This window comes from Leguminivora glycinivorella, chromosome Z (assembly GCF_023078275.1).
Source record: "Leguminivora glycinivorella isolate SPB_JAAS2020 chromosome Z, LegGlyc_1.1, whole genome shotgun sequence".
NCBI lineage: Eukaryota > Metazoa > Arthropoda > Insecta > Lepidoptera > Tortricidae > Leguminivora > Leguminivora glycinivorella.
In genome coordinates, this window is record NC_062998.1 from 20,803,027 (window position 1) to 20,818,877 (window position 15,851).

A 15,851-nucleotide genomic window follows, 5' to 3' on the forward strand; every position below is an offset into this window, starting at 1 on the left:
AAGCCAAAATTGAGTAGTTGAGAGCGGTTTTCAGTAGTAAAGAAGTACTTTTCGGGCCGTTTATTATTTATAGCCTTAACAACGCCATGGACAGCTTAATTTGCACACACTTGACTTGGTATTGGCAGCCAGTTCCGAGCCAGTGCAAGGCAACGCAGAGCTGCAACTTCGAGCTAATTGCGTGATTGGTGTAGGTCGGGGACTCCAAGGAATCTCCAATCTCGGCAAGCATGTTCTCCATTTGCGTGGAGTTCATTCTAAATCGTTCGTTGAACTCGTACGGCGTCCGAAAGTCCAAATTTGTTCGAGACCGAAACAACCTAGGTCGACGCTGTCGCGGTATCTCGTCATCTGAAGAATCGGATGAAGAATCTCTCAAGAGACGGATCATTTTATTAACACTGTTGAATGAAATAACCGAGAAAACTGAACAACTTAGATGCCGTTACAGGACTCAAGACCCCTGTAAGTTTTTGTTACAAGTGTACCAACCTACACTTGTAATTTACAATATTTTTATAAAACGCCTGTTCGATTATGAGTTTAAAACTATTAAACTCCCATATTTTTGTCTTTGGTTAAGCTACAGGCACTTGTTCCTGTAACCTGTAAAATTGTAACACAGTATACTTTTATAAAACGCAAATTGTAAAAAACGGGGCAAGTGTTGCCAGAAAACGCCTGTAAACTTGTAACTTGTAAGTTTATAAAACAGGGCCCTGACAGTTCAAACTGACACTGACAAGACACTGACAGATCTGAACTGTCAAATTGCATACAAGTTTTTTTTAAGATTATGAATTTTTAAGGCTCCCCACAGACAGTCTTAAAAATTCATAATCTTAAAAAAAACTTGTATGCAATCTGACAGTTCAAACTGACACTGACAAGACACTGACAGATCTGTCAGTGTCAATTGCATACAAATTTTTTTTAAGATTATGAATTTTTAAGACTGTCTGTGAGGAGCCTAAGACTGTCTGTGGGGAGCCATAGACAAGTTGGCGTTTGATATATTAGCGTTTATGAAGTCTGCTATTCAATAAAAACTGATTCAGAAAATGCTCTTCAAAGGTTTATTTGCAATTAACAAGAATTACGAAAATGTGATATTTCAAATGTAATAATATAAATATATTAAATTGATAAAACCATGTTCATTAAAATTTTCATCTATGTTGGTCATTTTTTTTTATCTTATAGAAAAAAAAAATGTTTATTTTTTAATGTTATCTGTGTTATATGTCAAAAGTCCAACGTTTTCTGGGATTTGATTTATTTTGATGTGTTTTCAATGTTCCTGTGTAATATCGTGTTATTCCTTGTGTTTTTGTTATTTATTCATTATGTCCGATGTACACGAGATTATTGACTACATAAAGTCACTGAAAAAAGGCTTCGATAAAGATTTGTTTCAAAGTAAGATCGATGAATTGGCTCATGCAGTTGACACAGTTGGACTGGAATATGAAGATTTTCATAAACTGTTCATATTTTGGTTAAATTTAACAATACGTAAGTAACTATTTTATATACTCGCTATTATTGAAGAATATCGGTCCATAACAACTTACATATTTTATCAAAGTAAAGTGCATTTAGATACTCAAGTATTTACTGTAATATATAAATCAATCAATTGAGGACTTAGTGGTTCTAGTTTAATTATTTGGTTGTGTAGTGTCTTTAACACCAATAACAGAGTAAATTGTAAATTTCAGCCATCACAAAATGGACCAGCATTGGTGTTTGTCTTGTACCTCAGAACAGTGTGACCGAGCAAACAGTGGACTATGCTCTGCGATGGCTGTTGGCTAATGCACAAAATCAGACCAACTTCACTAGGATTGCTTTCCTTCTGGACTGGTTAACAGGTAACTTCTGGTTTTTACTGTGGTTCATTTGTTGTTGTTGAATGTCCTAAGGCACCCCTTTGGTGCATAGGGCCTCCACAAGATCCTGCCACGACTTTCTATCTTGAGCCACCACCTTGTCCTTGTTCCAGTGGTTCATTTACTAACTGTTAAAAATATGCTACATAGCTTAGCTTGATCAAATTATATTTTTTTAGCTGTGACACACCACGTTTTTAGTGTTAAAAGGAGTATTATGTGTATAAAATGTCTCTCGTAGCCCTCATAGGATTACTGAGTAAGTTTCACCAGAGTATAAACATTAAGTCATAATACTTTGCCATAATAATCTTGATAATTGGTCTGGTGCATAGTGAGCCTGCATGTTAAGCTGCGGTCCTGGGATTAAATCCTGGCATTTATTTGTGTGATGAGCAGACATCGGATTCCGTGGGGCGAAACTTCTTGACAGCTAGGGACTTCCTATATCGATAAACTCATTTATCGATACTAGTTCTAAATACTAGTGACCACACAAAGGTTTGCTTAGAAAATATTTTTTTATTAAAAGAGTATGCGCATGTGACACTGTTTGAGTTGCAGGCGTCCATAGGATACGGTAACCGCTTTCCACCGCACCGGACCGTATGCTTGGTTGCCACCGACGTAGTATAAAAAAAACATTATATAATAAGAACTCAATTTTCTTCTTCTTTTTTGAAAACGTTTTTAAAAGTTTACTCGTCACAATTTATTTCAACGCTATTTATTTTAGATGCTATGTATGAATTTCATACTGGTCTTCAGAACATTAGTTACAAAAAACACACACAATGTTGGGGGCTGTCACTAGTATATAGAACTAGTATCGATAAATGAGTTTATCAATATAGGAAGTCCCAAGCTGTCAAGAAGTTTCGCCCCATGGAATCCGATGTCTGGTGATGAGCATAGATATTTATTTGTTACTGAGTCACGGGTGTTTTCTATGAATATATTTCGTCACTACTATGTAAAAATCTTGTATCTCAACCTGCTACTCAAAGTTGAAAAGGAAGAAAGCAAAGTTGAAGTTGAAGTACTGTCAGCTGCAGAGAAAAGTTATACCCCCCTACATAGAAATTTGTATGCAAGTGGGTATCCTTTACTCTGCAGCTGACTGTACATCTTTTCATTGACAGAAGATACAAAATTTTTTCAAAATAGTGATGATTTGCTTATTACATATTTTGTTGTCTGAGTGCTCACAAGACAACCCTTCTTGACTCATATGTGAGACTCAGTCAATCTCTGTAAGAACATCCTATACTATTTATTATTATAAATGTGATTTCAATACATTTCCAGTTGCTATGGATTGTGAGTCTGTTGACATTACTGCTCTAGACTGTGGATATGAAGTTTTTTTTTCTTTCCTCACCTATGAAGTGCTTGTAAGTTTATTTTTAATTTTTCAGTCAAGTTTTTGTTAATCTCAATAAATTATTTCAACTAGAAATTTTATTTTGCCATCATCAGTCATAGTTTATCGTTGAATAAATTATCTTTCATTGAACATTTAAAAAAAGAAACACTTTTTTCTAGGCTGCCCATGTGTTGAAATTGGTATACACACTTACAAAGCCAACAGATGTCACTAGAATGAGAGTATTGGAGCTCTTTGACTATGCCAAGAAGAGAGAAAGTAAAAAGGTATGTACTCGTAACAACAAGTTTATTAAACACTCATCCATTTTACTAACTACTGTTGTGCATTTCTGAAGTTTGACCTGTATTTTACTAATATATGACAATGTCTAGTTTTGGGATAAAAATGCCAAACCAAACATGAATTTTGAACTGCTATGATATCAGCATTTGAACACAGAAGCTCCCTGTCATGTGTCCATCAACCTACATACATTCAGCGGGGTAGGCAGAGCACATGAAACTGTATGCCCACTGAAACTGTCAACCCTTGATTGTTCATTTTTCAGAGCATGTGTCGACAACTGCAAGTGTTACTAGGCTTGTTCAAGTCCTACAAGCCCGAGTGTGTGCCAGAAGACATCCCTGCTGTCCCCATCCATACCACCTTCAAGAGCAACATCACCCTACTGACTAGGTTTAAGAAATGGCAGGTAACTAGAAATTATTGCAATAATTTTTTAAACGTATAAGATCAGCAATTCCCAAAAAGTTTGTACCTACATTTGGATCACGTCTTTGATTTTGATAATAATTGGTAGACTGCTAGAGTCCATGATGCTGAGCAAGATCCCCTAGGTTTCCCGAAATGTCTTAGGATCGGTTTGTATGAAACTTTTCTTTTTTTGTTACCGAAAATGTATAGAAATCTGGTAACAAATAAGAAACTATCAGCCTATAAATTTTTATCAAAATCGGAGACACCAAATGTACAAATTTTTCGGGAATTACTCAGATGAATGGAGAAGACCATTTAAAAACAGGCACTATCCACACTGTATCAGCGTGATATCAAGATTATGTTTCTGCATTTGAGAATTGAGATGTGGAAAGTGTCTTTATATGGAAGTACAGAAGGTTGGTAAAGCAGGAGCAAAGCTTTGCTCGGAATATGTATGAGCACTTTGAGCACAATGCATATATACAACGTGTTTCCGGTATCACTCAAAACCTCAGACACCCCAACTGATTTTTATTTTTTTAAACTCATCTAGAGTATTCATCTTTTAATCTGATGGTTACTTTTTTTAAATTGAATTTTTAATTTTCTGTACAGCTCTACTTGACTTTTAGCTCTACACTTAATAAAATAATTGCTAACTACCATCATAAACCATAAAACTATTTATTTGTGTACGTTACTGCAACGACATAAGGTTTACCAATAGACAGCTAAGATGTCACTGTAAAACACTTTAAAGCTTTGTCACAGTAAACTTCAAATTGGACAGGTAATCGCAGTAAGCAAATTTAAACCCAATATTCAAAATGACAAGGTTGTAATTAGGTACGAGTTCAATTTGTTATGACTTATGATAAACATTAAGATTAAACTGACAAACAACGTCAAACTTGCAGCGGAAAAAATAATCGTCCAAGTAACCAGCCAGTATTAATACCCCCAAATACTGAAAAAGGTATACAACCTCTAGCAATGCGATATACACAATGTTGTATTACGAATAGAATAGGCACATAAAAAATAACTAATAATACTAAGTTAAATAAAAATATTACCCCCATCAAGATGTAGCTCAATCGATTCTACTCTCGATTCTGAACAAACGGTTTTCAGGTTTTTAGTGTTAAGTGAAACACGGTGTATGATATTGTAGTTTAATATTGTACTTACTGTAGTTTTATTTATAACTATTTTTCTTATGTTTTAGGAACAAAGAAACGAGGAGGGATCTCTGAATCAACATTTAATGTGGACAAATCCCATGCTGGTAAATATTTATTTTTTAATATTTTTTATCTTCATAAAATTAGCTAAATCTTTCCAGACTTCTTTTGTTTGAATGTAATTAATAGACAAGATAAACTTTGTGTTTTAGGGAGGAAAAGCAAAGAAGGGTGAATCACTGGTACCTAATATAGAATTTTTGAACATTGGATCACAACAGTACCAAGACAAAGAGCCTCAAAAGAACTATCTAGATTTCACTGAGTAAGTATAATTGAATTAATAACTATTGAAATATCCTATTAGTAGTAGTAATTGAGTATTCAAATAAGTGATTAACATTGTCATAACCCTCCTTTTGCGTTGTCGTAGTCAGGTAAACTTAAGATTGACTTTGTTTACGCCATATTTCAAAATGGCCTCTATCGCTGATTTGAAAGTGGACGTGATGTCTTTCCATAGCATTGAAAGGATTTTGCGGTCGTCTATACGTTAGAGTATTTTGCTATTATACTTATATTTGTTATTCCACAGCCCAGTATCACTACTTCAGTATAGCGTTCATCGCTCCGTATCGCGTCCGGCGCGACTGCGAGCGCTACTCCGCAACAACACGGGCCGCATTCTGCTCGCGCTGAGCGACGCACGCACACAGGCCACGCTGGACCACGACCTGCACTACATGCTCACTGGCTGTAAGTGTGCCTGCTGCGGCCCAGTGCCCCTCCTACAGTACAGGCTTCGCATCGCGACTGCGAGCGCTACTCCGCAACAACACGGGCCGCATTCTGCTCGCGCTGAGCGACGCACGCACACAGGCCACGCTGGACCACGACCTGCACTACATGCTCACTGGCTGTAAGTGTGCCTGCTGCGGCCCAGTGTCCCTCCTACAGTACAGGCTCCGCATCGCGACTGCGAGCGCTACTCCGCAACAACACGGGCCGCATTCTGCTCGCGCTGAGCGACGCACGCACACAGGCCATGCTGGACCACGACCTGCACTACATGCTCACTGGCTGTAAGTGTGCCTGCTGATATTACCCAGTGTCCTCCTACAGTACAGGCTCCGCATCGCGACTGCGAGCGTTAAACACTGCTCGGACTGCCGACCAACAACACGAGATAGTGGCCGCATTCTGCTCTGGTTTTGCGCTGAGCGAAATATATAATCTAACTAACTAACTAGTATGGCACGCAAAGAGGACACAGGCCACGCTGGACCACGACCTGCACTACATGCTCACTGGCTGTAAGTGTGCCTGCTGCGGCCCAGTGTCCCTCCTACAGTACAGGCTCCGCATCGCGACTGCGAGCGCCTCCGCAACAACACGGGCCGCATTCTGCTCGCGCTGAGCGTTACGCACGCACACAGGCCACGCTGGACCACGACCTGCACTACATGCTCACTGGCTGTAAGTGTGCCTGCTGCGGCCCAGTGTCCCTCCTACAGTACAGGCTCCGCATCGCGACTGCGAGCGCTTAACTCGCGCAACAACACGGGCCGCATTCTGCTCGCGCTGCCAGCTCTACTTCCCCTCGACTTTTCCCTAATAAAGCAAGGTCGTCCGCGTACGCACACAGGCCACGCTGGACTTTTCGGACGACCTGCACACTACATGCTCACTGGCTAAGTTCAGACGCAAAGTGTATTTGCATTCACAAGCTGCGTAGTTACTTTATACACTTTTCCAGTGTCCCTCCACTTACCACAAAATCAAAAGATTTGAGAAGCAGGCTCCGCATCGCGACTCGAGCGAGCGCTTTTATTACTGAACCGCAACAACACGATGGTCAATGGCCGCATTCTGCACTAAAACCGCGCTGTATCGCTGTAGTTCGAAATACCTTGCAAGACCGATTTTGACACAAAATGGGCTTTCCTGTAAAATTACGAAAATTTCGGTGTTATACACAGGCCACGCTGGACCACGACCTGCACTAGTTACATGCTCACTGGCTGTGAAAAGTGTGCCTGCTGCGGCCCAGTGTCCCTCCTACAGTACAGGCTCCGCATCGCGACTGCGAGCGCTACTCCGCAACAACACGGGCCGCATTCTGCTCGCGCTGAGCGACGCACGCACACAGGCCACGCTGGACCACGACCTGCACTACATGCTCACTGGCTGTAAGTGTGCCTGCTGCGGCCCAGTGTCCCTCCTACAGTACAGGCTCCGCATCGCGACTGCGAGCGCTACTCCGCAACAACACGGGCCGCATTCTGCTCGCGCTGAGCGACGCACGCACACAGGCCACGCTGGACCACGACCTGCACTACATGCTCACTGGCTGTAAGTGTGCCTGCTGCGGCCCAGTGTCCCTCCTACAGTACAGGCTCCGCATCGCGACTGCGAGCGCTACTCCGCAACAACACGGGCCGCATTCTGCTCGCGCTGAGCGACGCACGCACACAGGCCACGCTGGACCACGACCTGCACTACATGCTCACTGGCTGTAAGTGTGCCTGCTGCGGCCCACTGTCCCTCCTACAGTACAACGCGAACACAACCCCTTAGCCTGTGGTCGTTCTCACCCGCGGAAGGCGAGAAAGTCCATGTTAGAACATTTTCGAACAGACTATATAGACGCAGCGGACGTCGAGTTAAAACGGCCAGGGCCTAATGAAGATAATATATATGACTAGCTTGTGAACTTCGCTCGCGTTACATTCGCAAATTTCGGAATGCTCCATACAAACTTCCACCCCCTTCCATTTTAGGGAAGTGGGGGGTTAGAAAGAGACAAAAAGTAGCCTATGTCACTCTCCATCCCTTCAACTGTCTCCACTTAAAAAATCACGTCAATTCGTCGCTCCTTTTTGCCGTGAAAGACGGACAAACAAACAAGACACACACGCTTTCCCATTTATAATATTAGTATGGAGTCGTTGGCTAGAAATGCTTACAACATTATGTTCTCCCTCGACAGGTTTTCTCGACGCGTCACCTCACAGCGAGCTTGAGAAGAGAGACGCACTGCACTGCGTAGCTGTTCTACAACGCACGTTATGCCAACCCATAAGGGCCGCTACTGCATTTCTCGCTCATCTACTGCCTTTGTGGGACGAGACCCACTACTTTAACGAGGTAATCTATATAGACGTTGAACTTTCGTGAGATATATTATTTAGAATAGAATAGAATATTTTTTATTCAAAAGCACACAGATAATTTAAACAATTTTACACTGACATAAAATAGTAATAAAGTGCCACGAAATGGCCTCACCTCAGCATATTGCTGGGGACTTCCAGCTCTGGTCTTCCCGGTGAGACGATTAAGTGAGAAAAATCACGGAAGGTAACATACAAAAGAAGAAACGGTCGGATATAGCGTGGCGTGCCATTAAGCGCTCGTGTACTAGCGCCAACGGACGTTACGTGAACTAAATGACACAACAACAGATTTAACAATTTAAATATACGGATGTACTCACGTTAATACATCGCGTTCGGCGACATGTTTCGAGTCATTTGGAGCAGGGATGTAACGGAGCTCTGCTTCTGCTTCCGTTACTGCGGAACTTCCGTTTTGTTTTACACATCCGCTTCTGTTCCGGTTCTGTTATTTTTCAAACGGAAGTTATAACGGATGTCGGAACCTAGCGCGACGGTGGGACATGAGCGGCGTACATCAAAGACCAACAGGTCTATACTTGTCATTCGCTCATCTCTCCGTTTCCACGTGCTGCGATACTAAACATCAATCGCTGCATTCCATTGCGCGCCAATATTTGTCCTGTCCACCTAGTTAGTAGCGAGTGAACAACTATTCAGTGGTGCAGGGCTTATCTACGATCCCCTTAGAAGCAAACTGCCGGGAGATAAAGCTGTTAATTTGTTTATTAAATACAGTTTACTTTTTTTTACAATCACTCCATTTAATTTAAAAATTAGGCTACTTGACCCTTTTTCAAAGTATGTCTTATACTGTGGTCTCATATTATTAATTACTGTCTAATTAAACGAAAAAAAATAGTACCATATTTTGTTACGACTTAAAAAGCCGCAAAAAAATTATTTAAAGTTTACTTTTACGTGATCAGGCAAAAACAACATAAGCCATATTAATCTATAGAATATCTATGACATGACGTCAGTATATTTAGAAAAAAATATTTCACATTGTCACACCCGTCAACGACTAGGAATTTAAATTCAATAAGTAGAGGTTGCTTGTATGGAGATCAGATTACTACCTCTAATTTCCATAGTTGATCTGAATTATGTGACGTCACTCCATTGGCCAACACCGTTTTCGGAGTCCATAATTAAAAAAAAACATACACACATCTTTAATTAAAAATACGCAATCATCACGCACTTTTAATGCCCGCAAGCTATAAATATTGATTTCTTAAGTCAAATACTACAGAAAACAATAACTTGATGTTCTAAATTCGATACGAGTCTAGTAGCCTATTGTGTGCTAACAATTACACATATAATTTTTACTGGTTAGTTTTGGATTGTATTATACTACCTACGAGTAAGTTTTCTTTTCGTTTCTAAAACCTTTTACGGCATAATAAAGGTTTAAAAGGATTCTTATGTGTTTTTAGTGATTACCTAAACAACTAAACATCTTAAAGTTCAAGGTGATTTAAATTTTTGGATTGTAATGATTGATATACTTCGGATAAAATATCAGGTAACTTTTCTTTTCGTTTTTAAAACCTAAGTGGGCCTAAAGGCTGATTACAAACTGCTGATTACAGGCTGAACAGTAAACACCTAAAAGTTCTAGGTAATTTAATTAGTATTGGTTTATGTTATACCTATGTGGTATTTTTTCATTTCGTTTTTAACATCTATAACTTCCGCTTCTGGTTCCGGTTCCGCTTCTGCTTCCGTTAAACTAAATTCAAAACTTCCGCTTCCGCTTCCGGTTCCGTTAAAACCACATCTGTTACATCCCTGATTTGGAGACCCGTAATCAGGCATGAACGCTTAGAGGGTAGCCGTCGCCAGCACTCATGCCTGATGATGATGTGTACTGATAATGGGTTTCCAAATGACTCGAAATATGTCGCCAACCGTGTATTAACGTAAGTACATCCGTATATTTAAATATTTATGTAAATTATACGCATTTACATCAAATAATCAAGTTAGCTAAAAAAGAAGCGCAGTGTTGCGTTGATATTCTTCATATTCTACAACGCAAATCAACGAAACAGAGGGAAGGTCTTTTAAGACCGTTTTCGCACTGAATCTGATAGGTGTCCACACTGATCCACACAAAATACATCCTGTATACCTTAGGCGTTAAGTCCGCCATTTGTACTTTTTTTTCATTGTGTAATAAAGTTTAAATTTAATAAATTAATAAATAAACCTAACAATTCTAATGTCAAAAACCAACCCTGTCTGTTGCGCAGATCTTGGAGTTAATGGAGTGGGTGGAACCAGATCCAGAGTTGCTGCAGTCAGTGCTCGAGCCCATTGCTCGCATGTTCCATCGCGCGCAGCCTGTGCAACAGTGCGCCATATTACGAACGCTCGCCATCATGTACACGAACCTAGTAAGTAACCGGCTACAAACCGGGAATCTTGATTGGATCAGAGTAGTACCGTTTGGTAACTAAGTTTTGTAACTGGCTATAAATTGGGAATCAAGATTCCCGGTTTGTAGCCGGTTACGTATTGGGCCAGCGTGGTACCGTTTGGTAACTAAGTTTTGTAACTGGCTACAGAACGGGAATACAAAATTCCCTGTTTGTAGTTGGTTACGTATTGGGCCTGAGTCATTGATCGGAGTTTCTACCAAATCGAAGCTAGGACGGTGTACATACGGACAGACGGACAGAGCGAAACTATAAGGGTTCCTAGTTAACCTAGTTGACTATGGAATCCTAAAAAATTACTCGAATGTCAGTGGTTACAAATCGGTAGGTAATGAGAAAGTTCCAATTTGAAGCCAGTTACGAATTGGGATTTTTTCCCCGTTTCGAAGCTGGTTACCAATTTTTAGTTACGAAACGGTACTAAAGGTAACGGTACCATAGATCAAGCAAACGCAACTAAGCGTGCTAAATGAACTCAGTCGAAACGATAAGGTATATAATAGATAGTCCGTAAATAATAGTGTATTGTTTACAGGTTTACGCCAGTACGCGAAGAAGGCAGTACTTCGTGTCTCCCGTGATGCCGAGCGACATTTACAAGGACGCGCTGAGCTACGTCGCATCCACTATAAGCACTATGAGTGGCCGAGCGTTGCAGGTTGATCCAGGTACAGTAATAATACAAAGATAACATTGATATTGTTCTTATTGGTTGTTTTATTGGTCCAGGGATACCACAAATCAGAATCACTAATTTGTAAGACAGACTATTCTAACTGATTGGGAGATAAGGAGTAAAAACTGAAAATCGGAGGTTACTAGGATACACCAAAAGTATAAGTTCGATAAGATGCGAATCTGTCTGTACACAGCGCGAAACCTTGTATCACACACATCAGTGCGATAAACGCATAATAGGCTATTGTTTGCGCACTAGGGATGTTACTCTGTCGACATACAACACTGACGATATTCGATTTAACGACTGTCGATATTATTTTTTAGTTTAATATGTAGTTATACGCGATTAAGTCCCGGTTTTTAAAAATAATTATGTGTAATAATCGTGAAAGTTTAAATCAGTGTTTAGTTTCCTACTAGTCAAATCCACAGATGTCATATATACCATAGATCAAGCAAACGTATCTACTTAGAGTGTCAAATGAACTCAGTGAAATCCACTGAGTTGTCCGTCTTTACTCGCAGCTTGCAGCTTTCGGGCGTAAATTTTTGTAAGTTGAAGTCAACCAAAACATAAAAAATGCCTCGTTACGTGATATTCAATTGCAACAACACAAAAATTATGAACAATCAAGAGCCTGAGACATATTTAAAATTAGAGGCAAGAATCAACTTCAGTACAAAATTTGACACGCTCGGCCCCTATACAAATATATGAATTTGTTTCTTCTATCTAAATTAAGTTCTGTGGTCAAATCAGTTTCTTTTTAAGAACTGTCAAAATGATTTGCTAATATGGAATTACTATGAAATACTGAGGAATGACGTCACGATCAATTCATTTACTTTATAGCGTTCTCTTTGACTTATTAACCCTTTAACCGCCAGAGTCTGATATATAAGACATCACATATCCAGCTCATTCCGCCATAGTCTGATAAATAAGACAAAGATCTGATTTGGTTTTTACAGCCCATTTATAACTCCCATAACTATGCCAACCTTACTCTGCGTGGTACAATACCTGTCGGTGGCGACACAAGCACGCTCGATCAAAAATTTCTGGCGGTTAAAAGGTTAAATGGAAATTATGTTTAAACATAACTACTGTCCATATTTTTCTTCTAATTGAGTGGTGCATTTCGTGCACTGCATAAAATATTTTATTTTAAGCGTAGGAAACTAGCCCATTTGTTTCTTTATTCAGTGAATGCTCAAACGAAGGGTTATCTAATTCAAAACAAACTGTTCTTTCGCAGACGATCACCGAGCACTATACAGCTGTATCTCTAGCGCGCTTCGAATAGCGCGCGCACAGCTGTCGCTCGACCCTCCGACGCTACCAGCACTGCCGCCGCTACCAGCGCTGACGCTGCCCCTGCTGACCGTCTCCGCGGACCTGCTGGACAAGATGGCGGCCCTCATCCTCACGTGAGTACAGTTTACATACTGCTGTATCACCAGCGCGTTCTGTAGGTATAGCGCGAGCGCAGCTATCGCTCGATCCTCCGACGCTACCAGCACTGCCCCCGCCACTAGCGCTGACACTGCTGCTGACCGTCTCCGCGGACCTGCTGGACAAGAGCGCGTTCACCAGCGCGTTCTGTAGGTATAGCGCGAGCGCAGCTATCGCTCGATCCTCCGACGCTACCAGCACTGCCCCCGCCACTAGCGCTGACACTGCCCCTGCTGACCGTCTCCGCGGACCTGCTGGACAAGATGGCGGCCCTCATCCTCACGTGAGTACAGTTTACATACTGCTGTATCACCAGCGCGTTCTGTAGGTATAGCGCGAGCGCAGCTATCGCTCGATCCTCCGACGCTACCAGCACTGCCCCCGCCACTAGCGCTGACACTGCCCCTGCTGACCGTCTCCGCCGACCTGCTAAACAAGATGGCAGCCGTCATTCTGACGTGAGTCCATGCATTAGTCTCACCCCAAACAGTACAAGTGCCGCTTGACCCTCTATTCTTACCTACCAGCTCTGAAAATTACAGTTTGATTCATTGATTTGGCTATAAAATTTACTTACAAGCAACACGTGAAAACTTTCACAGACTAATTTCAACCTAAAGACAATATAGGAACTGGAATAGAGTTGATTTTGTTTTGTGCAATTTGAAAACTTTTATTGAACATGTTTAAAATTTTATCAGACTATATAGTTACGGTCTCGCCTATAGAGTAAGCCTTAACAAACACTTTTATTTGCCAACGTTAAACGATTCTAAGCTACACCTATACTCTACCAAATAAAACAGCATACGGACGAAGTCTACTTTAGGCCGTAGCTTCGCTAAGCGAACGCGCTCAACTTCGTAGTTAACATGAAATTAAACAGATGGCGTTATTACACTCTGCTTAAATTATTTCGTATTTTACGTGAATTTTTCGAATACCTTTATTTGGAATTATTGTGTTATGGTACCAGGCCTTATTTATTGTTGACTTTTGATGGCATTTTTTTATAAGATCTTGTAAGTAATATTTATATTTATTTTACTGTTTTCTATATGGAATATTAATATTTATGTTGGAAGATTAGTTTATTATTCGTTACTTTGCATTAGTCGATAGGACTTGATTTATTTTTATTTTTTCGCGAATGAAACATGAATGAAACATATACAATTATACATGTATCAAATCAAGATGGTATTTCTGTTTGCCATTAGAATTCCCTTTATTGGAAATCTGGCAGAGCAATAAAATATGGACTAATAATTTCATAAAGAACCTCCGGTACACGCTTTTTGTCAAAGCAACTGACAAAATAATCATTCTTTCAGATACAAAGAAATAATGTTCGCGATGCAATCAAATAAGGAGAACAGGAAAGATCAAAGCTACACCGAACAAAAGAGGGCGCTCAAAGGGTACACCTCAGACATCGTACGATGCTTGGTAGACGAAGGCACCTTCTCAGGACGACAGACCGGTCTGGTATTCCAAAGGTTACACCCCACAGTAGTTCAAAAACTAACAGAGTACATACCAGAATCAGATTCGGCGCTAAGCATAAGGAACCATCTAGCCTTCGCTCCGTACATGTACATACAAACTGACGCTTTAGACTCGTCCTTCGCTGACAATGAGTTGTGGTTTGATGCGGTCATAAACAAGGAGTTTACGCACTTATCTACCTTATTAAACATGCTGGGCTGGGGTAGAAAAATGGTTACTTAAACATGTTGAACCTTGTATGTACAAATTTAAGTACAATTTGGCTTTAAATGTGTTTTAGTGTAAAGTTTTGACGTAAGTTAGCCTAGATTGTGAAGTGCTTGCCTCGGCGTGCCTTGTTTAAGTAGTACGAGTAGTATAAGACAGCTTACGAAACCAACAACTATACTTATAGTTTGACTAAGTCTCATGTTCATCGCGTTGTTTTAAACGTGACAAATAAATGTTTAATACAGTACATTACAGGAAGCATAAATGATTGATTGTTGATGATCGACGAGATATATTCTGGATAGGTACAATATGAAGACGCTCGCAAGCAGACGTAACGCACAAGATGCTGCAGTGCTGTACAATATATGTACAGGGCATTATAACTGTGCGGAGCTATTAGTTTTCGCGCTTCTAACCACAGGACACGAAACCAGTCCCTATTCGCGGTTCCAATGACTTCCACTAACGCTGGGGTGCGAGCTCCGCTTCGTAGGATGTGTGATAACTACAACAAACGCCTGCACGGGAAGCATGGTCGCGCGATAGACGATAAAATATCAGGCCATCCCTATCGCACTTACAAATAGTGCGATAGGGACGGCCTGCTATTTTATCGTCTATCGCGCGACCATGCTTCCCGTGCTGGTCTCGGTTGACATTTTCAATAACACTAAAATACGATTTAAGCATTTAGTAAGCTCATTATTATAGTTCTAAGCCTCCAAAATATTCAATAATATTGTGTAACTAACTTCTTAATTTGTTTCTTAATATTTTTCTGTTGGTAACAATCTATGTAGCTTTATAAGTTAAGTTCAAGTCTTAGTATAAGTTTGTTAATTAGTTCCGATCACAATGCTGTCCCTAAAACTACTGTCATACCTCCTAGTGGGAATTGTGTTAGGATGTAGGCTATAAGTAAGATTTTATAACTTGTCTGTATAAATATTATTGGTCTGTATCTGTTTTTTTCCCCAATAAAGAAAATAAAATAAAAATAAGATATCGGAAGAATTTCAATGGAAAAAATCCAAGATGGCGCCGTAATGTATGGGGTATCGGTCCGACATCCGATCGGATAATGTGAAAACGCACTTAATTCCTCTTTTTGAACCGCGAGCGTAGCGTAGCGAGAGAATATTGCAATCTTTCGCTAGCTCGGCTATCAATAACCGCACGGCAAAGTTGTAACTTTGCCCCT

At 40.4% G+C, this 15,851-nt stretch overlaps 1 protein-coding gene across 1 annotated transcript; it reads left to right on the forward strand.

The window, feature by feature from the left end:
- The first annotated feature begins 1,295 nt into the window (after positions 1 to 1,295).
- Positions 1,296 to 14,894, forward strand: LOC125241670 (centromere protein I-like). Its single transcript, XM_048150248.1, has 13 exons — positions 1,296 to 1,515; positions 1,722 to 1,874; positions 3,201 to 3,286; positions 3,438 to 3,545; positions 3,830 to 3,973; positions 5,210 to 5,269; positions 5,378 to 5,490; positions 5,761 to 5,921; positions 8,155 to 8,312; positions 10,606 to 10,749; positions 11,327 to 11,459; positions 12,732 to 12,903; positions 14,263 to 14,894. The coding sequence occupies exons 1-13, from the start codon at positions 1,347 to 1,349 to the stop codon at positions 14,657 to 14,659; spliced, it is 1,998 nt and encodes a 665-aa protein (XP_048006205.1). The 5' UTR covers positions 1,296 to 1,346; the 3' UTR covers positions 14,660 to 14,894.
- The last annotated feature ends 957 nt before the right edge of the window (positions 14,895 to 15,851 follow it).

What these genes read in the sequence shown, in the direction of transcription:
- LOC125241670 (XM_048150248.1), top strand. Translation starts at nt 1,347, where the DNA reads ATGTCCGATGTACACGAGATTATTGACTACATAAAGTCACTGAAAAAA. An exon ending in AGAAGAGAGAAAGTAAAAAG is followed by an intron (nt 3,546 to 3,829) that starts GTATGTACTCGT and finishes TTCATTTTTCAG; the next exon opens with AGCATGTGTCGACAACTGCA. An exon ending in ATGGCGGCCCTCATCCTCAC is followed by an intron (nt 12,904 to 14,262) that starts GTGAGTACAGTT and finishes TCATTCTTTCAG; the next exon opens with ATACAAAGAAATAATGTTCG.